Below are 24237 nucleotides of genomic sequence, written 5' to 3'. Positions count from 1 at the left end.
ATTACAAGTCCACTGCTCTTAACCACTACAGCACACTGGCTCTCAATGGAGGCACAAACTTTGGAGAAGGGTAAAGTTCAAAGGATATTTGTGTGTTGGTCTGTACATTGGTCTGTGAAGTGCAAATCAGGGAGTTTCTCATTGAAATGCAAACAATATCAAATCTCTCTCCCATCCCTACTGAGTATGACTGTAGTGATGGGAATCCCTATTCAGAAATACACATTGGAAAAACCTAAAAGAGGGCCCCTCCCCAGAATCAGACAGAACACCAACTGCCTTGCCACCTAGGAAGCATGAGCTGTACTTAGGAGCCCGCCAATCCCCCTTAAGGCTCAACTTTCAGACTAGGGCAGCAGCAACACACCCTACTTTACAGAGGGTAGTCCTCTGTCTGAAGGGCTGCCTGCTCTGAGTTCTGCTTAAAGACAAAGACCTAGATGAAATCTCCCTTCATATGCATCTTTAAATTGGACTTGGAGAGGAATGGCCTTGAAGTTGCCCATCAACAGCGAGCATCTGGACAGCACGCTGAGCAAGCACACAGGTCAACCCCGCAATCATCTTCCCCAGTATGGAGACATGCATTGTAGTTCTATTTAAACTGTAGTGATCATTTTGATATTTGCACATTTTATTTAGGTCTGTGTCCTCCTTTACCCTCTTTGTTGGCATTGAGTAAACGGTCACCTTAGGTGGAAAGGTCCTACTTGCTAATCTACTGAATCTGGATCATAGCCCCACTTCTTGCACTGTTAGCACTTCCTGGGTTCTCAGCATGTGAGTTGGCCTCTGTAGGGATTTATCGACGCTTTTCTATAATCCCCATATTACATATTTATATTGCACGCATACACAGAACCTACAGGCACAAACCAGGAAACCTTGTTTGGAGCAGGACTTATATGTCCCTCCAGATGTTGGTCACGCTGGCTGGGGATGATGTTAGTTGGGAGTCCAAAAACATCTATAGAGCCTAGAGCAGGGGTCGGCAAGGTTTACCTCACCTGGGCTGGTTCACTCCAGCAGAAATCCCTCTGCGGGCCTGATTGTGCATGTGCGCATGAACGCGCACAGCCGCAATTTCCAGTGTCTGCGCGGACACAATTTCCAGCATCTGAGCGGGCAGCTTGGTTCGGGGGCGGCTTGTGGGCCAGTTAAATGACCCCCGTGGGATGCCTGTGGCCCATGGGCCTTAGGTTGCTGACTCCTGGTCTAGAGGTATGAAAGCCCTAGTGGGAGGAACGGGGAATCTGGGAGGGGCAGGTCCTCAATTCCCCCCCCCAGCCTTTGTTTTCTTTTAAAATGATAAAAGCAATGTTTAAGCAAAGGTGTTCATGCATTTAATAGCCCCAAATGATTTCTAGAACTGTATAACAGAAATTCTTTTACATAAGACTATGTACAGTATCAGATCATTACAATTTCTGTACACTGAGGACAAGCAATTGCTGAGCTGTACACTGAGAGTAATGGTTCTTTTCTTGACTTGGGAAGGGGAAGATGGGGTTTGCTTTGATCACATCAGAAAGCCAAAAAGTCCTTTCTAAGATGTGCGGGCCGGAACTCCACAGGCTGTATAGTAATCCTACAAAGACCCAGCAATGAAGGGATGAAAACTTTTAAGAATCAAAGCAGGGGTTTTCCTAGCTCCTGTCTGGACGTGCTGCTAACAATCTGAACTGAAAGTAAAACAAAGCTAAAGCAACTGCTTTGCCCCTGACCGGGTGCTGTAAAACTACCGTATTTTTCCGTGTATAAGATTATGTTTTGTTGCTTAAAAATTTAGTAAAGCATTGGGGGTCGTCTTATACACAAATGGTTTTTCGGCTTGGGCTGGCTGGAGCGCGCATTCGGCGGGGCGATTGGGGGTTGCAGTTTGCCCGCTTGAAAGCTTAACAACTTTCAGGGCGGTCACCCAAAAAAGCTCAAGAACTTTCCGCCGCCACTGACCATCCCCGGACATGGCGAGCGAGAGGAGCCCAGCCGGCTCAGGCCAAGCTCTCCCGGAGGCAGGGCCCTGCGAGATGAAGAAGGTGCTTGCCCAGTAGCTGTCACTGTTTGTTCGGCAGCAGCAAGGCGCTCAGCTCCACCATTTAAACCACAGGCGGCAGCAGCAGAGGCAGGAGGAAACAATTATTTGCAGCAAAACCCACCACCAACCAAAGCACTGCTGCTGCCGCCGGTCTCATCAGCCAGCCAAGCATGGTTTTGGCAACCCTAGTTTAAAATATTGATTTCTTAATTTGGGGTTAAAAAAAACAGGAGTTGTCTTATACATGGGGGTGTCTTATACACAGAAAAATACGGTATGCAGTTTGGCAAGGGAATAGCTTTACAGACATTGCCCAGGATGCAAAATGCACAGTATTCAAGTTCTGGCTGCTTCACTGTGTTCATAATACTTTTTATCCCTTTCTCAGGATTCTCCGGCAGTTTTTGGCAGCTACAGCATGTTGATAATTTTCCTGAATACAATCTCCTTTCCCCATTGGGAAAGCATTAGTTTTAAACTAACAAGCACACACCTAAATAAAACAACAATACCCAGGCATGTAATTTTATTGTGTGCACTTGTTTTAAAACTTTAAAATTTTATTTATATTTTGATCAATTGTATGCCTATTTGTTTGTTGGAGGGTTGATTTTATTGGTATTTTCTTATACAAATTCCATATTATTTTATGTGCACCACTCATGGCTTTTTGTTGTTGCTGATATAAGTGGTATATAAATCTTGTTTAATAAAATAGGAGTCTGAAGGTGGGGGCATTCCTTGCACCATATCCAGCCCCCACAATTGCCTGTCCTGAGGTAAGAGGGAGGCATGGAGGAAATGGCAACAAGTGTCGCTCCCCAGTCTTTTCTCCAAGTACAGTGGTACCTCGGGTTAAGAACTTAATTCGTTCTGGAGGTCTGTTCTTAACCTGAAACTGCTCTTAACCTGAAGGACCACTTTAGCTAATGGGGCCTCCTGCTGCTGCCGCCACGCCGCCGGAGCACAATTTCTGTTCTCATCCTGAGGTAAAGTTCTTAATGCGAGGTAATATTTCTGGGTTAGGTCTGTAACCTGAAGCGTCTGTAACCCGAGGTACCACTGTAGTTGAAGTAACTTGTTGACTAGGGCCACAGATGTAGAAAAATAAAATCTTCCCTGCATCACATATATAACTTTGCTGCTATATCAGCCCTCTGTGTTCTCAGACATCTTGTTCCTCAGCCACCTGGTTTACTTTTATTTTTATTTTTGACACATCTCTGCAGCCTTCTTTGTACTTTGCCAGCTGGAATTATTCTGCATCGCCTGCAGAACATTTGAGCCTCTTTAGAGTCGGTCCATCCTCTCTCACATCATTAATGCATGTTAAAAGTAAACAGAACAAGTGCCAGCACAGATCTTCAGTAAGTCCTGCTGTTTATTTCTGCCCCAGCCAAAAGAAGAGACTCTTTAATCCTTATTAAAAAAAAAGCAACGTGGAATCCTTCATTCCATTCCGTCACTGTTTCCATACCACTTAACTTATAGAAATGCAACAGTGTTAATTAAGTGGAGGGGAAGGTGGGAAGGAAGATAAAGCCTTTGCTGCCAAGCAGCACCCAAAAACACCATTAATCACTCCTAGACTTGCTGCCCTGAAATGAGCCAAAAGGAAGGACATCCATTCACCACCTGCCTCAGACTTCCATGGTACCCCAATACTGAGAGCAGGTGAAGCTCTGTGAGGTGCCTGCAGAGCAAATAGCTTAAGTTAGCTCAGACAAGCAAGCCAAGCCATGTACTGATGCAGTTAGCATGCTACAGTTTTGGAGGAGAGTTGTAAAGGGGTGGGGAGGGAAAGGAAGGTGGTTCCCAACTTACAACCATTATAGGTAGATTCTCACCATTCCTACAGAAGTAATTTTGGCTTGTGGACCTGGCTTTGGGAAAGCTCTGACATATTCGGATCTCAGTTCACCATGTCCCGAGGTGGGGGGACCTTCAAAAACCAAGGCCACAATTTGGATACAAGAGCTCCATTTTGCCGGCATAAACAGGGGTGCACGGCTGCACCTGATAGCCTAACCCTCAGCATCCCCACTGAGTCTACCCCAAACTTCTCAGCATTGGGGACTAGTCACACAATCACCTGAACATACAAACAACAATAATCCTCCCCACATGTTCAACCAAACATTCAAAGAATCATCCATCAGACTTTCCTGCTCCACACGGGAAGGCTGGTGGTGGACATGGAGGCAGACCCCAGTGGCCACAGAGCCATGTGGGGGGCTGCTCACAGTTTCATGCCACCTCCATCCACCTTTATGCCCATACATGCTCTTTCAATGTATGAATAAGGCAAAAATATCATTCATACATCATGCACACGGCCTAGGGTTTGGGCATAGCTCCATTCAAAGGTGTGCATTGTAGGACCCAATGTCTGAGCCAGGCAATCATGAATTCCAAATGGTTTGAAAACCACCTATAATTATTATCTATGAATTTTTATCCAGATTGGAGACCAGGGCGAAAGCCAACACAGCACTAAGTTTTTGTCCTGTCAGCTCCTTTCACAACCAAACATTCTCCCAATCATCCCCCCACAAGCAGCCCCTAAATCTGTTCCAACCCTCTGGAACAGATTTGGGCAGGGTACTGGGTCTGCATAGGGGGGCAGAGGGCAAGTCCCCTAGTGCAAGAGGAATCCTTGAGCAGATGGGATGGAGTAGCTGGTATCAGACTCTGATGAAAAGCTATCCTCCTGAAATTATCTGTGCACATATACTACCACCACCATCCAGCCGCTGCCCAAAAGTGTCTGCGGATCAGATATAAGTCAGTTTCCCAACAGTACTCAACACCTGGCACCAAACCAGCCCATGTTCCCTTTACTGCAAAGCACCACAGGGATCAGAACCTAACCCCAAATGCAAAACACATATAAGGCCGCTCAGTTTGATCACCATCCCTCAGGCTGAAAATGCTACCTCAGCAGCTACAGCAGAAATGTATGAGTCACCGCGAAGAAGACTGTAAAACCTCACCAAAAAAATACATGACAGCCTAATCTCACGACAATGAAATGTGCAGAAGTGAGGCAGTTTCCTGCCAAATGCCAATATTAATAGAAACAGAAGTCACCAGGAGGAGAAAATGCCAAACCCCACAGAAGCAACCCAAGAGGAGAGCAAAGGAAGGGGGAGATCTTCCCCACAAACACATACCAAATAATCCCTGATTATAAGATGATTGTTTGTTTTTTGTCTCTGTCTGTCTATCTGTCGCTAGAAATTCCAATCTAAAAGCCCAACTTCTAGCACTTACACTGGATCTAAAGTGTCATCTAAGTTGGAGAAGATGAGAGCAATTTTTACTGGTGAAGTGCTTGGCAGATAAATCTCAACAGGCTACCAAGGGTTCATTACAATCACCCTGAGGACCTAAATGCAGAAGATTTCTGTCCACTCAACACCGGCTCTGCTGAATGGCTCAGCAGAGATACAACAGTGGCAGAAAATTAGTTTTTGTTTGCTGCCATCGCTGCCATGAGGGAGCCTCTAAAATGAGCTGTAGCCTGGATTTGCTCAGTCTCATTCAAAGTTCCTCTCCACTCACATTCCAGCGAGCATCCCTATTGCTTCATCACCCCAACCTCCTCTGTATTCCCGGAGAAGGGCTGTCAGGAAACTGCTTGGATTCATCAGCTTTTGGAGTTGGCCCAACCTCCTTGCCCCCATTCTCACTCCCCTCTTGCAGAGGACTGGAGTCACCAACAGGTAAGTGATCTGCCTGTGACTGGGAAACAGCCAAGAAATCCCTCAACCCAAGGACCGCTATCAGTTCACCCTCAACAAAGAACATCACATGAAGAATATCAAATGAATTGGGTACAAAACATTCTGGGAATAGCCTGGTGGTTCTCATGGTTGCTATAAGGTCCTGAGCCTCGCCACTAAAAGTCCAAGACTACCTCCTTCAAATCAGGCAAGGCAAATATCAGGCAGCAAGCTGAGCGGTCAGTACACTAATAGAACCTTTGTTGTGTCCCAACTACCCAACAAACACTCAGAATGAATGCTCTGCAATACATGAACCTGGAGAGGAAGATGGAACTCTTATAGACTACAATAAATCCTCCTATTTGACCTCCTTTTGATACTTAAACGAGATTCTAGGAGGACATAACTAAGATGAGCTAGCCTAGCTTGCCTCATCTGGATTGGAAATGCAAGCCAGGTTGGTCCTTTGTAAGAATATAAGAGCCCTGATGGCCAATGACCCATCTAGTCCAAGGGCTCACAAGGGCCAACCAGAAGCCTATGGAAAGCCTGCTAGCAGAACCTGTGTGCAACAGTTCTCTCCCCACCTGTGATTTCCAGGAACTGGTATTCAGAAGCATACTACTTCCAACAGGGGAGGTAGAACCTGTGGTGGTCTGTGCCCACCAAGACTAGTAGGGTGGAAGCCAGGGAGACCAACAGTGGGTGGAGATAGCACCAATGACAGACAGAACCAGCTCATTCTAGTTTTGACGCCATCATCTTGCCTGCCGAGTTCTACAAGGGCAAAACTGAGTCTAAGGAGGAGGAAACTGACCAGCAGAGCCGCCCCCTGAAAGAATGCCAAATAAAAAGGCAGGCAAAGAGGGCAGACTGAGTATAGTCTTAGGTCAAGTCTTAGATGACAGCTCCTTCTCCGTGGGTCAACTTTAAGCATTTAATTTCAGCAATCACAGACTCAAGGGCACATTGATATGGGAACTTGGGTGGTCTTGGATAGGAAAGGGGCAGCAGCTAGGGGAAAAAAGAGGAGTAGCTCGACCCTAAGGAGAAGCAGTGAAAAAAGGAGGATGCTCACCCTGTTTCCATTGCACAGCAGCCAGAATCCCCTTGACCCTGTTTGCAGACCGAAATCATTAATAGCCTAGATGTTTTTGTTACTTTCAGGGTGTTGGGGCAAAACACACACACACATTACCCCAAAGATGGCATTAATCTTTGGGACAGGTAAAAATCCAGAACTTTCAGCTGGGTGGGTTTATCATAAGCATGAAGTGGCCAAGAATTTGTTTTTTTGTTTTAGCGTTGCTGCTACTTCAACCAATAGCTCCCCTGCCCTCAGAAGCCCAGCCTGGCAATGTCTCTTTTGTAATATGGGACTCATCATCTATAGGGTAAGCCCACACCCATTGGGAAAGTTCTTCCAGTTTGCCCACTCACCATTTGTGGAAGACAAATGGCCCAATGTGGGGGGGGGGGGGAGAACCAACCTTTGTTAATAATAGCCACGGGGAAAGGATTATAGAGTGCAATATTAGGTTATAAACAGCAGATGGAAACCTCAGTGGAGCATCCAGTGGATGCCCCACATAAACACAGCCAGTTTTGATTAGGAAGCAAAGGTGAGGGTGGTGGGCCTGACTCTGGCCAGTTCTGGAAGTGGGTCCTACAAAACTAAGGATTGTTGGAGGATAAATCTGCATGTTTCTCTTCACTCTTTTAGTGTAGCTAGTTCAAATCATTATTCATTTAGATTTACACTTCCAAATCTCACAGCACAGGAACTACTCAACAGTGCCCAGCCAGCCAGCCAGCCAGCCAACCGGCCAGATGCCTCTGGGAGTTCAAAGGCACTCCATGAGGGCAGCAGCTCATTAGGCACTGAAAGCAAGAGTTCTCCCCTTTTGATTGCATCAAGCACCTGGCACTCAAGAGGCAAAAGCCCTGCTGGATTAGACTAAAGGTCCAGCATCTTGATTTAGCCCAGCACCATCATCCCCACAGTGGTACAACTTCTGGGAAGCTCACAAGCAGAGCGTGGAAGTAATAGCCCTCCTGTGCAGTTGCTCCCAGCAACTGTCATTCAGTGGCCATTGATAAATTCATGGAGGATAAATCTCCCTAATCCCCTTTCAAAGCCATCTTAACGTAACTGCTATCACTACATCGTGTGGCAGCAAATTCCACAAGTTAATTATGCATTACACAAAGAAGCAATTCCTTCTGTTTGTCCTGAATTTACTGTCCATCTATTTCATTGGATTACCCTGAATTCCAGTATTACAAGAGGAGGAGAAAACAGTCTCTCTCACTCACCCTCATCCCACTTTCTACACTCTCAAGGTGTAATATGTTCTTGCAGCTGTTTGGGCTGCAGTTTAATCTGTGTAGTCCCCTTCACATTACCCTCAAATAATGTCATTCTCAATGCCTTCCACCTGTAAAATTTGGGCTTACTCAATAAGGGAAAATCTGGCAAGTTGGGGGAAACTGGGCTCCAAACTGCTTCACTTGGGTTGCAGATTATTCCTTCTGATGTTTTGGGTGGGTGGATCAATAATCATTTTCTGTTCCCCTTTCCATGCCTACTAGTGCCTCAATGTTTTTGCGTGTTTTCCAGCTGTGCTTGTAACTACTTTCAGCGCACTCTTGAACAGAGGACAAAGCAGCTAGACACACACACACACACACACACACACGGGGCCAAGGCTATTTCTTTTGATCCCTCAGATTTTCAAAATAAAACCCAGAGTACAACAGAAGTGTTCACTGAGAATTTACAACAACAGCAGCAGCAGCAGCAGCAGCAGCAGCAGCAGCAACAACATACCTGCAGCTATCTATGTACATGCCCTGATGGTAGTTAACTGGCATAACAGAATCAAAAAATTAGAAGGCAGAGACAAACACCAAAAATGAGAACACCTACAGGTATGAACAGGAAAGACTAAAGTTGCTTCTCAATGTACAAACTCAAGAAAGTGCAGGTATGAACTACTACAATCTAATTCAAAGAAGGGAAAATGGACTAACTACTAAGTACTGCTCAAATGCTGACAATGCCCTGAATTTCATTGGGTTCTAAAATTATTTGAGAGCAAAAAGGGAAATCTCACTATCCAACTGCTATATAGTTAGCTTTATAAAGCTCTTCTGTAAATCCCCTTTAGCTTTGTGCTTCAGTCAAGTTAAGGTTTTAGTTGTCCTTTCTCAACCTTTTCCAGATGTGTGATGTCCTTTTTCAGATGGAGTGATAACTCCACACAGTATACTACAGTAGTTGCAGACTTATTTTCAGTCCCTTTGCCAGTTCTTAACATGGAATTAGCCTTCCCCCTTTCCACTATTTCTGTACACTACATTGAAGTATTAAGTACATTTTCCCACTGTGATTTTAAATCTCTTTCCTAGATACTCACAGTCAATTTAGTCCATCATCATTTATGCGGTTATATTTTATTTATTTATTTTGACCCAACATGCATCTCTCTAGCTACTCACCCTAAACTGCAGTTCTGCTTGCAGCCCATTTTGTTAAATTTTGTTGGGAGTTCACCCAGATTTGGTTTCACTGGCAAACCTTCCTACCTCACTGAACATACATGGGTTTGGGCAACTCTACTCATGGGGCAAGAGCAGGACGGTGAGCCTGTGGCCCTCCAGATGTTGTTGGACTCCAACTCTCTTCATCTCCTGCCAACATAGCCAATGGCCAGGGATGGTATGGAGGTTCACAAAGGAGAGAGTTACTGTCTTTTTTTTAAAAAAAAAGAGGGATGCTTTTTATACTTTGGGAGCGTGCTAAAGCTCATATGCAAAAATGTAAGCAATCTAACGCTCAGTGTACAGAACGCTTTGTGTTTTGCACCTTATTCATCATTACAGGAGTACAATACTGTTAATTAGGCTACTATTACCAACCTAGCAGTTTGAAAAGCACGATGTGCAAGTAGATAAATAGGTACTGCTCCTGCGGGAAGGTAAACGGTGTTTCTGTGCGCTGCTCTGGTTTGCCAGAAGCGGCTCAGTCATGCTGGCCACCAGCTCCCTCGGCCAATAAAGCAAGATGAATGCCGCAACCCTAGAGTCGTCCGCGACTGGACCTAATTGTCAGGGGTCCCTTTACCTTTATTACCATTATACAAACAGACAACTGAGGCCAAAAAAGTTAGCCATTTGATGGCGTGTCAAAACAAGTTAACAGCAAAGGCTTGAACCCAACACTCCAACCACTGGAACATCATCAGCTGGGATGGGTTCTGGTCCTTGCCCTTAAAACATGTGTTCAGATTGTGCCACAGATGCACAAGGAGGCATTTTACAACTGTTAAGAAGCGGGGAAGTGAAGCACAGGGAAGAAAAACCGGTGGCGGCCCCAGAACAGCGAGACACTGAATCTCCTTTTTCCATTACATTGTTTCCAGCCTTCGCGGCTGCAGAATGCTGGGGGACAAGGGAAAGAGGTATTCAAAATACAGGCGTAAAATGTGCGGCTGCCTCACCGAGGTGTTCTGGCACTGCACACTGCTTGAATTGAAGCGCACGGCCGGGACTCTCTGCTGCCGGCCTTGGATGCCCAGGACGCACTCGTAGTTCTTCTGTCCTGACTGAGGCTGAGGAAGGTTTTTGGCACGCAGGGTAATGGGTTGCAACACTCCCACTGGGATCAGTATCTCGCCACCAGGAAGCAGCTCAGGGCAGCCCTACAGGAGAGAGGCAAGGCATTTGCATGTGGTATTAAAAATGACACACTGACTGACACACACACAACTTCTTGTACTGTTTCCATGCACTTTTGAACGTTGCCAGTGCAGGACTGAAAGCAGAGGAGATATATGAGTCTAAATCAGAGGTCGGCAACCTAAGGCCCATGGGTTGGAAGCGGCCCATGAGGGTCGCTTAACTGGCTCATGCGCCGCCTCCAAACCGAGCCGCCTGCTCAGTGAGTCCCCCTGTGCTGCGCTAAACCAGCACATCACGGCGCGGGGATCCTCTTCCGCAGCACTGGAAATCGCTTCTGCACATGCCCAGATGCCGGAAATCGCTTCTGCACATGCCCAGATGCCGGAAATCACGTCTGCGCATGTCCACGGTGCCAGAAATCGCTTCTGTGCATGCCCAGACACCAAAAATCACTTCTGTGCAGGTGCGATTTTTGGCAACTGGGCATGCGCAGAAGCGATTTCCGGCACCGTGGACATGTGCAGATGTGATTTCCAGTGCCACGCTGTGCCGGCCCGGTCCACAGAGGATCTCTGCGGGAGTGATCCGGCCCCTGGTCTAAATTATAACCAGTGTACATTTGAAACAGCAGACATGAGAGACTGGGGTGTGTGGGAGGGAGAGAAGTAGCTCCCCCCCCCCCGCCTGCTCCAGGCAGGCTTACTTACAAGTAAGCCCACTAGCTTACCATTCCACTGATTCCCAAGTATTACTAGGGGCGCAATCTTGGCTCCACACACAACCCTTTCCACCATGAGAACTGAGGCTCTTTCTGCCCCCACCCCAAAAACGTGACCTTTCCCACCCCCAGAGACCCCTGTCCTGAGCACAGGATAAAACCCAGGAATCTGGCTTCCATCTCCTCCTCTTGCCTGGGGCAGCCGCGGGAGAAAGATGGAGATGAAAGAGCCTGCTGGGCGCTCTGAGTTGCCATGGAAACCAGAGTCTAGTTAATTGCTCCTTGGTACCAAAGGAAAGGTGGGGGGAGGCGTGCTGCTCTGTTTACATGGCTAGCAGGGAGGTTGGGGGGGGGCAGTGACGCCAGGAAGCAATAGAGGAAATGTGGTCCTGACCTGGAGAACAATCAAGCCCTGGGTGCAACTTCCTGTCCAGACCCAAGACAATGGGGTCAAGACAAAAGGCAGGGCCAGCAGAGAAGAGCGAAGCACTAAGTTCCCTCCCCGCTCTCTCGCTCAATTCTAGTGTGCAGCATGCGCGCACGCGCACACACACACACACAGGTCCTCCCGAGCGCACACCCGTTTTGCCAGTGCTAATTCAACCCCAACTGTTACACTGAATGCTCTGCTTCCCAGAGCCTCCGAGATTGCTGTCCAGGCCACTCCCAGCTCCAGCCACCACATCCGACCGCAACCCGAACGCTGGCCCCTCAAAGGGAGCTGCTATCAATTACCTACCCACAAAGAGCCCCGGGCGTCTCTAGGTCTATTGATCCCGCCGCCTGGGCCAGACGATTGATTATGAGCGACTGGCCCCACTCCCAGCAAATACCCTGGTCCTTCCTGCCCCCCACCAGCATTGATCCAGACCCCCACCCCAGCACAGGCACTTTAGTGCTATTATCGGCTGCCAATGCCGTCGATCTGCCACCTGCTGACTTTCCTCTGATTGCTTGGGATTCCCTGGTCTGTGGGAACGTACATTTGTACCACGGCAAAATCATAGAATTAGAAGGGACCCAATGGTCATCTAGTCCAACCCCAGCTAAAGCATCCATGACAGGTAGCCATCCAACGTCTGCTTTAAAACGTCCAAGGAAGAATAGCTCTTCGCTTGCATGCTACAACACAGGAAACAGCCTAAAGACAATCTAGACTTCCACAAATCTCGGTTCTCTGTTCACATTTCAAATAAAATTTCTAGAGCTCATGTCATCTGAAGATATGTTGTCTTGCCGGGGCAGCATTCAGCGGTCAGGAAAAAGGATACCTTTACCTTCCTGTCCCACCTCACAACTCTTATTCCTCCTTTTTTCTGCCTGCACTACCCCAAGCAATACACTCTGAATTCTGCAAAACTCCAAAATATTACAACATTGTTAGGTGAGCTGGGTGGTTATGCATTCCATATGTGTCCATACATTTGAAAGCGAAGCATCAATTGTCTTGCAGCCATTTCTGCTATTGTGCAGAAACACAGAACGCTCAAGAGAACAAGGAAAGCAGGTGATATTCCGGGTTGAAGCCACATGCAGGGAGACCTCCCCTCCCCTCCTAACCCCTCAGGCAGCAGGTAGGGGAAGGGAGAAGTCCCTGCCTATCAAACTGAGTCTTGAGTATGTCTGAAGGAGTGTCTCCACCCCCATCATTCTACCTGGACACTGAGGTCCAGCCTTCTGGCGGTTCCCTCACTGCGAGAAGCCAAGTTACAGGGAACCAAGCAGAGGGCCTTCTCGGTAGTGGCACCCTCCCTATGGAACAACCTCCCACCAGATGTCAAAGAGAACAACAACTACCAGACTTTTAGAAGACATCTGAAGGCAGCCCTGTTTAGGGAAGCTTTTAATGTTGATGTATTACGGTATTTTAATATTTTGTTGAAGCTGCCCAGAATGGCTGGGGAAGCTCAGCCAGATGGGCAGGGTATAAATATATTATTATTATTATTATTATTATTATTATTATTATTAAGGAAGCTTCAGACCCACCATACAAACTCCTATGGATTTTTCCAACAAGCAAAGGGGAGGTTGCAGGGGACTACATTGAGTGGGGAGGGTAAAAGGGGGCATGGCTTGGGGTGGGTGGCGTATTGGTATCCCTGACTGAAGAATGGAGGTTCTCTCCAGGGCCTGACAGGCATTCCCACAAGGTGCAGCGGGGCAAGAGGGAGCAAAGAACACCTTACACTGCCAGGACTGCTCTCACCTCCGTGGTGTTGACTCGCCCTTCTAGGAAGAAGCACTTGGCAACGTTGTGGGTGCAAGTGTGTCTATATTTACACCAGTGGCAAGGGTAGTGGCTGCTCACACATGACAAGCATCTGCAGGAAGAATGGAAATAAAAAGTCAATAAAGGGAAACAGCAGCAGAAGAAGAAGCAAGAACAACAACAACAGGTGTACACCCACATGTACCCTGTCCCACAAAAGCCACCCACCCCCTTCTTTCCTGGACCCTTTTATTCCCTGTTGCCATTGTTCGGCTTGAGGATATGGAGTTCATGGGAAAGGGGGGGAGGGACACTGATTGAATCAGCTCCCAAAGTCCTGCCAAAGCCATCTGCTTGCTGCAGAGACAAGCCCGGGGGGCGAATGTTGACTGAAGCCATTGCCACAAATGGACTTGGCGGTGTACAAGGCTGGGTGCCCCAGAACCGAAAGGGGAAAGCGCTTCTTCAAAATTAAACAAGAGATTGTATGTGACTTCCTATTTTAGAACGGGGGGGTGGGGGTGAGGAAACAAGGAAGGAAGGAAGCGTGTGCCAAGCCATGAGAAAGGACAAGCAAGGCGGCAGATCGACTGCTGCTCCACAGGCACCTTCAGCGCTTTGTTTCTAAAAACAAGAGGCGAACAAGGCCCAGACTCGCCCAGCCGCTCTCACCCTCTGCCCTGAAAAGAGCCCACCCACCACCACCAAACCCCTGCTGCAAATAGAGCTGCTTATGGGTCCTGGTAAAGGGGAAAGCACTCTGCACATGCTCAGACATCCTTTGCATTGGTTCAGATGCCCCAATTCAAGAGGAGTTCTGAGACTAAAGCCTAGAAAGTCTTCCTGCCTCTCCCCTGCAGAAATATTCTGAATTGGCTCTCTTTGGGGCTGTATGTGAGAGTGTGTGTGTACATACTGATGTTATTGTGTTCAGCATCATGTACAGTCATACCTCGGGTTACAGATGCTTCAGGTTGTGTTTTTTCGGGTTACAGACCGCCGAAACCCGGAAGTACCGGAATGGGTTACTTCCGGGTTTTGGCGCTTGTGCAGAAGCACTAAATTGCGCTTTGCGCATGTGCAGAAGCGCCGAATCGCAACCTGCACATGCGCAGACACGGTGCTGCAGGTTGCGGACACTGAGGGTTGCAAACGTGCATCTCCCACGTATCACGTTCGCAACCTGAGCGTCCACTGTACTCTGGTGACACTCTGTAAATCAAGAGGTTCCCAAACTTATCTGGCCTACTGCCATCCTTTTCATAAAAAAAATATTAGCCTGAGTTCTCCTGGAAATCTATCTTCTTTAACTGAACAAACAGAAAAATGCAGTAACAAATGTGCATTCTTTTATGTATCTATATTTCTACCTACGTCCTACAAGATAGTAAAAAAGATGCTGTAAGTAAGACACCTTGAAGTCTGTAATTATAAATTTATTAAAATCAACCATAGTAACATTTGCATTACACACACAAAAATTAGATAACGAAGGATAATATGAAAATAAAAATTGCAAATAATATTAAAAATAATAGTAATGAGAAGGCCCGACCTGGTGCACTGCTATCAATTTATTAATGTTGGAGTCTATTTTTGTCAGCAGCATTCTTAAATTACCATGATTAGCTATTTGAAGTCAGTTTCATTTTTTAGTTAACAGATTTGTGACCACACTGAAGCCATGTTCCACTAAATATGATGAAGGAAATGCAATTAAAAACGTTTGTACTATAGCTGCAATCCACTTCCCAGGCCTGGGTGAAGCCAAAAAGTGTTTAGCCAAGCCCAGGAAAACCCCGCTGGATCCAGGGGAGGCGTGGTCTCCATCCTGCAACGGTGCCCAACCGGGCGGAAAGTGTCATGTACAAATCGTTTTTCAAAATTCTCTTCTTTCTTTATGCTTCTACCACCCTTATTTTTATTCAATGCCCCCCAATAGCATCCAAGGCTACTACCACCCCGCCCCCTGGATCATTCCAGTGCCCCCCAGGGGGCGATATCACCCACTTTAGGAAACACTGCTGTAAAAGATGGTAGAAGGAAGCCCGGGGGGGGGGCGGGGGGGGCGGGAGCATTTGCTGAAGAGGGAAAAGGCACCAACAACTCGGCCTTTACATTAGTTTTCTTCCTTGTTTTCAACCCACCTTTAACCCAAACATGCATTTGGGGATCCACTGATTATTTATTCACTATATTCAAATTTATTATTATTATTATCATCATCATTATTAATACCCCAGCCACTCCGGGTGGCTTTCAGCACATATCAAAACTTATTATGTTAATAATTTAATAATAATAATTTATTATTTATACCCCGCCCATCTGGCTGGGTCGCCCATTTTAGATTAGCCCACGATGCAAGTTGTGGGACCTGGCTCCCCAGCTGGAGTTCACAGATTATTATTATTAGTACTAATAGTAGTAGTAGTAGTATTTTATTTATACCCCGCCCATCTGGCTGGGTTTCCCCAGCCACTCTGGGCAGCTCCCAGCAGAATACTATTATTATTACTATTTAGTAAATTTATATACTGCCCTTCGTCAGAAGACCACAGGGCAATTTACAACACAAATGTCATGTCATATAGACGTCCTTAGCAAAAGGCATGCAACACGGGTGTTTTATGGGTAAGATACGACTTAAGCACTCCCGGGAGCGTTTGGGTGGCCATTTTGGGCAGCAGGATGTTGGCTGGATAGGCTTTTAGTTTGCCAGATCAGAGCTCTTCCTAAAGGGAAGAAATCAAGACTAAGGAGCATTGTCTTGGGGCGAGGGGACAGTTGCTCAAAGCTGGGACCAGGTCTGGGGTCTGAAGAAGGGAGATTATGGCCCCAGGGTCAAAACTCACGTGCGCAGAAGGCTGCAGTCGTAGAAGACAAAATTAGTGCTGGCGAATTCAACCCCCGTCTCTTTGGAGAGAAGTCGGAGCCTAACAGTGCGAACATCACCTGAGTTGGTATGGGGGGGAAGGGGTTTGGAAAGGAGAGAGATCAGTAAGCATCTGTTTGCAAGATCACATTCTACATTAACTTGAAGTTACACACTCAAAATTAGGAAAGCAGATGAAGCTCCTCTCTCATAAGCATAAGCATCCGATTTACAAAGTTTGTGTCTGGATGTGGGCGGAGAGGGAAGAATTCTGTTCAATTACCATTTTCTGAACACCTCTAGCTGCAAATGGGAAAGGAAGCACCAGAGTGGTAGCCAGTCTGTACTGAGTGATCTTGACAGCTCAGCCCATGAGTGCAAGCTCATGATTTAAAGAGGGTCCCCTGCTGAAGTGCTGTTTGGGTCCCAACCTTTCCTCCATTTTAGCAGCAGCAGCAAATGCAGCACATTCTGAAGTGCTTCACATTCAAAACAGCGTTGTAATCATTATGACACTGTGGTCACAAGCACACCATACTTTTAAAGCACTCTTATACTACTTTGAATAGCCATAGCTTCCCCCCAAAGAATCCAGTGATTCGTTAACGGTGTTGAGAGCTTTTATGAGACCCCGATTTCCCTCACAGAGCTACAATTCGTAGAGTGATTTAACAATCAGTCACTCTTCCCAATGAACTCTGGAAGCTGTAGCTCTGCAGGGAATACGGTCTCCTAACAATTCCCACCACTCCTTGGAAACTTGGGGGAAGCCATGACTGTTTAAGGTGGTATAAGAATGCGGGTGGCGCTGTGGTCTAAACCACTGAGCCACTTGGGCTTGCCGATCAGAAGGTCAGCGGTTCGAATCCCCGCGACGGGGTGAGTTCCTGTTGCTCGGTCCCAGCTCCTGCCAACCTAGCAGTTCAAAAGCATGCCCAAAAGTGCAAGTAGATAAATAGGTACTGCTCCAGTGGGAAGGTATCGTATTTTTTGCTCTATAAGACTCACTTTTTCCCTCCTAAAAAGTAAGGGGAAATGTGTGTGCGTCTTATGGAGCGAATGCAGGCTGCGCAGCTATCCCAGAAGGCAGAACAGCAAAAGGGATCACTGCAGTGATCCCTCTTGTTCTGGCTTCTGAGATTCAGAATATTTTTTTTTTCTTGTTTTCCTCCTCCAAAAACTAGGTGCGTCTTATGGTCTGGTGCGTCTTATAGAGCGAAAAATATGGTAAATGCCGTTTCCGTGCCCTGCTCTGGTTTTGGTGTTCCATTGCGCCAGAAGCGGCTTAGTTATACTGGGCACATGACCTGGAAAAACTGCGGAAGTGGACAAATGCCAGCTCCCTCGGCCTGTAAAGCGAGATGAGCGCCGCAACCCCAGAGTCATCTGCAACTGGACTTAGTTGTCAGGGATCCTTTACCTTTTTAAGAATGCTTTAAATGTCTTGCGTGGATGTGCCTTGTAAAGCAGGTCAGTGTTACTGCATATCACAGTGAGAAAGGGTGGGGAGTCAGGGGCTAGGATAGACAGTGGTTACTCCATAGCCACCTGTTGTTATTATTAATATTATTTATTTTTTTGTACTGCCTTTCATCCAAAGATCATGGGGCAGTTCACAACATTAAAATACAAAATGAGAACAAAAAAATATGTAAGAAAACAAAAACAAACCTAGGTAGCATGTTCATGCAGATTAGAAACTTCCTCCCAGCTCCTAGCTCAGTCTCTTAGAACCACTGTGCTTCACCAACTTTCCCTCCCCACCTCCAAGCGCTCACCGTATTCCCCAGGGGGCTCATCCCTCAGTGTAGGAGAAAGGCATCGGATCCCTCCGTCCACCTGCAGTTGCCCCTCGCTCTCTCCAAGGCTCTCAAAGGAGCAGATCACACCGGCCGTCAGGTCTGGGGCATTGTGGACGGTAAGCTGAAGCTGGAAACACAGCCCAAGAGAGGGCAGTCACTAGACAGTCACTAGACAGATTAAAATGTTTGGGAATTATATCCAAGGGAAGGAGGAGGGCACCGTGTGTGTATTCTCTACACTAGGGGTCACTTTTCAGCCCATGAGCACATTTGCAAACTGGATAAACTGGCATGGGCACAACACACACACTGCAATCAAGGACATTCTGCCCCCTGTTCTATTGGCTACAACAGAATGCTTCATTCAAGCTGAATTTCAGCAGGGGAGGGGAGGGGAAAGAGATCTTCTGGGTGCCAAGAAAACCTTCTGTGGGTGCATGTGTTGCATTGGTGACCCGTGCTCTACAGGCCCCCCAACACATTTTATGCCACAAGATAACTCTGCAGCATGCATAAATTATAGAGGTGAAGAAGAAATTTCCATGCCTAATTATCTTAGTTCACAAAACACTTTCTGCAAACGTTAGTATTTTGCAAAATTAGTTTTGTTTCTATGAGCTGGGTTGGGTGGCACAAAGCAAGAAGCTATGCAGGGCACTGAAGGCCTGCCCTCCGGCTGCTGGAAACCTTATTCAGTGACTCACCTGGAGATCCTTATGAATCTGGGTTGCATGGCCAAGTCCCTGCAGTCCCAGTAGCCTCACGGCCTTGGCCCCAATTGGCATAAAGCACAGAGTGTCTCGGGTACAAACCTGAACAGCTGGTACCAGAGCTTGGAATGGTGGTGAAGGAAAGTGGTAATTAAGCCACACACCAGTTGTGGGGCTCAACCAATTAAGCTAGCTTACTGGTGCAGTTTGCAAATAATTCTATAGTCAATGTAGTTGGTGAGTCATAAAGGAAAACAATTGCCAGCAGACTGTCTGATGACTGTCTTCAAAGGGTGTCGCGAGTACAACTCCAGGCTAGGAAATTGAGCCTAGTATTTACATGGGCCATTTTGGATATCTTGGGCCTAAACAGGTCCTAGCCAGCACTTTGAATTGTGCCCGGAAACAGACTGGTAGGCACTGGAGCTGCTGTAGAACAAGGGAAGGGTCTGCGCCCTCTAACCACCTCTGGTCAACAATCTAGCTGGAGCTTTTTGGACCAGCTGGGAGTTTCTTAGCACTTTTCAAAGAGAGTCTCACATACAGCAGGTTACAGCAATCGAAACGGGATGTAGCTCAGGACTGTGTCACTGTGGCATATATTATTCAGAGAACACAAGCCTAAGGAAAGGACCCCTCCTTAGAAAGAGGGGCAGGGTCAATATCTTCCCACTTCACCACCTGCAAACACAGAAGAGGTTCCTTGCCAAAGAAACACAGGAGAACGGAAAGCCAAAAATCCAGGCGGGCGCAAGGGGTGTACACAGGACTCACCACAATGCTGGGCTCTGTCACCGAGATGTTGTTGGGCTCAACAAGCAGCCGCACACATTGAGTCAGAGATGCTGTGAAACGGTGAGGCTCTGCGGCGCGGGGACACTCGCTCTCTCTGCAACACCTGAGCAGCAACAGAAAGCAAAGGATGCTTTCACTGCCTTGCATTCTGCCCCTCTCCATAGCCTTCGGCCACTGATGCCACCAAGGGGACTGGGCTGGGTGTGGGGAGAAAAAGCTCACAGGGACCCGCTACTAGAGGAACAGAACTTCTTATCAAAGCACTCAGCGGAGCAGACTATCTTCTGATCTGGCAACAGAAAGCAGCACAGAAGGAGAAGGAGCTTTTGGCAGGGGAAAAGTTGGCAAGGGAGATGGGGGTGGATACAGAAGCCAGAGAAGGCTCAGCAGTTCAGGTGTTTAGGTGTGCACACACTTGCGGGGGGGGGGGCGGCGGCGAGGAAGCTACTGCTTCCCCTCCAGGGCCCTGGAGGCTTGTTAGGCTTGTCAGTGCTGGAAGGAACCAAAGGAGCTTGGGGAGGTGGGGGTGGAGATGCCTGCCTTGAGGAAGGGTTGGTTTGTTTGTTTATTAGATTTACATCCCGCTCTTCCTCTCCAAGGGGCTCAGGGAGGCTAGAGTGAAATGCTGCCCACCCCCCAACAAGGGTTGGCAGGAGGGAGAGTGAAGCGAGCAAGCAAGCAAAACTCACACTGCCAGTCAAGGAAGAGAGAGACCATGCTGGGGAGTGTGGAAAGAGGAATTTTCTGCCCTCTCCTAACTCCCTCCGTGGCTGATTCAGAGAGCAGAGGATTGCAAGTGGGGGGAAAGAATTGGCTCAGGAGTGGAGGAGCAGTCCTAAGAGAATCAGCAGCTCCCACTACTTCTTATTTCTCTTTCTCTCTCTCTCTCCCTCCCTCTCCACTCCCCAAACCCAATACTACTGTGTGTGTGGGGGGGGGTGTCACCTCCGTTCTCACCCTTTCTTCACCCCCCTCCAAGTATTATCACATAATTCTATATTAAGCTAGGAGGTGCAAGTTGCTGCGCCAGGTGCTGAGGCAGTGATAGGGAATTGGGAGGGAAGAGGGAGGGTAAAGGCAGGAGGGAAACATCTGCTAGCAGAGACCCAGCCGTGGCTGGCAGGGTGGGGTTGCCCTCTGCCCCATCTTCTCCCCCCCCCCCGCCCTGCTCTGGCTCCGCTCTGCCTCCTGCAGGGTGGGGGGATATAAAACGCAGGGGAGACAGGAGGCATTGTTGCTGCAGGGAGGGAGGATGAAACTCAAGCTTGCTTTCAATGGGGGCAGGGGCTCAGAAGACACCCTGTGCTCTCCCCCCTGCTGCCTTGCTCAATATGCCATGGAGTGATGGGTTGTGGGAGTGGAGGAGAGCAGGAAATAAAACCCACCACCTCCCACTCTCTTGGAGGGACAACCGCTGCTATCTTCTTCTTCCCCCTCTCCCCCTCCCCAAAACCCCCTCTAACTCTTCCTCCTAGTCAGCTCAGTGCTGGCAGATTTAATAGGATTAAGGCTCCTGCAGAGTCTAGATAAGGGGGAGGAGGAGGGAGGGAGGCCACAGTAGGAGGGAGGAGAGAGGGGGTCTCACACTGGGCTGCCACCTCCCTACTTGATCCCCCAACATGGGGCGGGAAAATAAAGCAGCATTTTTGAGGGAAGGGGGTGCTGGTGTCAGATCATGGATTCTTCGCCTGCCAGCCTCTACAAGGCTTCTTCCGGGGGGCCGGCAGTGCGTGGTAGGAAATTCTCTCACCTGTTGTGCAGGACGCACCAGCCGCAGTGTGGGTCTCTGGAGCCCAGGCACTCAGCACAAGACGAGTACTGTTCACAGTTTTCCACGGGGAGCCGGACCACCTGAGGGGAAGGGCTAAGTAATTAGACAAGGCCTTCCTTCTCCTCATCAGAATCACTAGGTATCAGGGTTGCTATTCCTCTCCACAGCTGCCTCCAGCAAAGCGTCTGTGCCTTGAGCAGATCCACAACAAAGTCAAAATCCAGCAGGTGCAGGTTTCTGGTACTGGGGAAGGCACCTGTTGAATTTCTGCCTGCTGTTAAACTGCACAATACTCTGATAAAGAGTGGGGAAAAGCTGGCAGCTCTGCACAGCACCCATCCTCCCAGTAGCCCTAACCCCAACTCCTACAAGCCTCTTCTGCAGAAATCATACTCTTAACCTCAGCATCTGATCCTGTTTCACAGGCAGCATTGTGATTCCATTCCAAATGTCAAATTTCACAGCTCCCTCCTCCACAAAAAAAGCAGGTTTTGCCTCTTTGCAGTTTTAGGGATCTTGTCTCTCCGGAGAAAAGTTTTGCCAAGAACCACACAAACCCCAAACACCCCTTTTCCACCTGTTGCCCCTAATAATGCACTAGAGATTTCCCCTCCCCTCTTAGAAGGATAAAATACCAACTAGTTCCTCTTAATAGGCATGTTTTAAACACAGTGAAATATATGCAGAGTCAAAGTGCCCTGCTCTTAGCACTGAGTGCAAAAAAATGTGTCTGGGATGTGTGCCTTTTGTAAGTGGGAAGACCCATTTCTCTAACCCCAGAAGTGTTGGGTGCTGGTGGCTGTAATTGCTCAGAAATGACTCTGATGGAAAATAATTATTCACAAGCCTTCTTGCACTCATCGCCTAATGTTCCAGCATAAGGCCTGGATCAAATTGAAAAAAAGCAGTACCAGTTAGATCAGGAGTGGAGAACTTCAGGACCAGGACACAAATGTAGCTCTACAGCTCTTGCTCTCCCCACCCACCACCCCTCCATGCCTTCCTTGAGGGCCTCTGCCCTGTTGTTGAACACTGACAATACCTCTCCCTTGCCTGTGATTTGAAATGTAGTAGGAAAGCCAAAGTCAGGCCTGTTGCCCCACCCCACTTTTTCCCCTGACCACGCCCACTTTTGCCTCTGGCCCCGCCCACCACTGTCACTTGGCCCCTGGAAGTTTGCCCACAAGAGAATGCGGCCCCCTCAGGGGTCTGTCCTCTCATCTGCAGTGCGACAGAAGCCTCTCCATCCCTCTCCCCTCTCCCTGAGGCCGACCTGTCTCTGGCTGAGCAGGTAGAGATGGCGCTGGTCTGGACTCAGGACCATGTCGCGCAGCAGCGGCTCCCCAGGCATCACAGGAACAGACTCGTAGAGATGCGCCTCCTTGGGGTTGTCCACGCGGACCTGAGGAGTGCAAGCGCATGAGCAGCTTTATGCCAAGTCTCAAGGGTATTCTTCTCACCACCACAAGCTTCCTCAGGTCACAATCCAGTATTTGAGGGGGTTTGGAAAAATTGGGCTTTGTTGGCAAAGGAAAAGGTGTGGTAGGGTAAAGCCTGAAGCTGGGTTCAGATTGCAGCTTGGCACTCTTCTGATTCGCTGGGTGGCACTGCAGCAAGTCATGCTCTCAACCTCACGTTTTTATCTGTTATAAGGGCAACAGACAAATATAGTGGAGTATTTTGTGCCACGGGGAGTTACAGAGCTGATAAGGAAACGTTTTTTATGTGGTGTCAGAAGTGGGATATTGTTTCCTTGGAGGAACTGTGAACCATGAGATTGAAGGAATTAGCAACATAATATTATGGTACAGGACATTCAGAAGTCCCCCTCCCCACCCCAAAAGACAAAAGCCTTTTGCAGGTTTAGCTGCTAAACCTGGTGGTCAAATGTTTATCCCAAACCATGGAGCCTGCTGAAAAGAGCACTGCATCTGGGTAAAAATTTCAGTCATACACTGCCTGGATAAACCACCGTCTCCAAGATGGCTGCATATTTTGGGTGCTGTATGCTGGTGCTGGTGCACATATACCACAGACATTCATTTTCCTGTGAAAGTTATGAAGTCTGCATGCATTAAAAATCACAGCAAAGGTTCAGTCTGTACACACACACACACACACACACACACACCTGAAGAGTGCACACCCTTCATCACTTGAAGAGTGGTTTAAAAACAAACAAACAAACAAACAAACAAACCCAGAGCTAATTGTTACCCTAATCCACAGTTCCCCATTTGTCAAATGAAAATGGTATTTGCTTTCATCTTTGTAAACACCCCTCCCAGTGTAGTATACCTGCACAAAGTGTGCCTCACTAATGCCAAAGGAAATCCACTAGCAACATGTGGCAGGCAACCTTGGACTCAGTAAAGCACCTATCTTGCAAGCTGCTTGGAATGGCAAAAACTGGAGGGAATGAATGAGGGAATGGATGGATGGATGGACGAATGAATGAATGAATGAATGAATGCGCCTAGTTGACTACATGCCCTGAAGTATAAAGTTTATGAGAAATTTTGTACTGAAAAAGCAATCAGGCACCACAAGAATGTTTTTTGAAGGTTCTGGATTACATAGCTGCTGAAATTCTCCGTAATCTAACAGTCTGTGCTATGCACAAGACCCCACACCGAATTATACATTTGGGAGTCTCCAAAGATTAACAGCTCTGCCTATTTAAAGGGAGGTGGCATACTTTTAAGTTTGCAATTTGGGAGGGGCAAAGCAAAGAGATCCAAAGGGTGCATCAACTGCTGGATACCTTCAAGACGATATTGCAGCATATATATTTAAGCACGTGTATTTGAATCTTCTACAGGCATGTCAGTCCTGCTGAAGAGGGTCAGTGCAAAGGATGCAAGGCCAAATCTAGCCCCCTGAGATGGACTAGTGACTACTATTTGCC

At 47.7% G+C, this 24237-nt stretch overlaps 2 protein-coding genes across 5 annotated transcripts in view; one reads left to right on the top strand and one right to left on the bottom strand.

Annotated features, from left to right (window-relative positions):
* LOC310696816 (uncharacterized protein) overlaps positions 1-24237 on the top strand; it is a 155801-nt gene that overhangs the window by 96351 nt on the left and 35213 nt on the right. The window lies entirely within an intron of this gene.
* Positions 1-24237, bottom strand: part of PLXNA3 (plexin A3) — a 69877-nt gene that overhangs the window by 28010 nt on the left and 17630 nt on the right. For all 4 annotated transcript variants that reach the window (XM_083482757.1, XM_083482756.1, XM_083482759.1 and 1 more), the window contains exons 4-10: positions 22603-22731; positions 21309-21409; positions 19538-19661; positions 18030-18180; positions 16232-16331; positions 13374-13488; positions 10266-10466 (exon numbers count right to left, since the gene is read on the bottom strand). In XM_083482757.1, coding sequence (XP_083338883.1) covers positions 10266-10466; positions 13374-13488; positions 16232-16331; positions 18030-18180; positions 19538-19661; positions 21309-21409; positions 22603-22731 — 921 coding nt within the window. The remainder of the gene's footprint in view (positions 1-10265; positions 10467-13373; positions 13489-16231; positions 16332-18029; positions 18181-19537; positions 19662-21308; positions 21410-22602; positions 22732-24237) is intronic.

The sequence above is a fragment of the Podarcis liolepis genome, assembly GCF_965112155.1.
Source record: "Podarcis liolepis genome assembly, chromosome: 17".
In the NCBI taxonomy this organism is placed as follows: Eukaryota; Metazoa; Chordata; class Lepidosauria; order Squamata; family Lacertidae; genus Podarcis; species Podarcis liolepis.
Note: the sequence above shows the minus strand (reverse complement) of the source record. Positions and strands in the feature narration are given on the sequence as shown.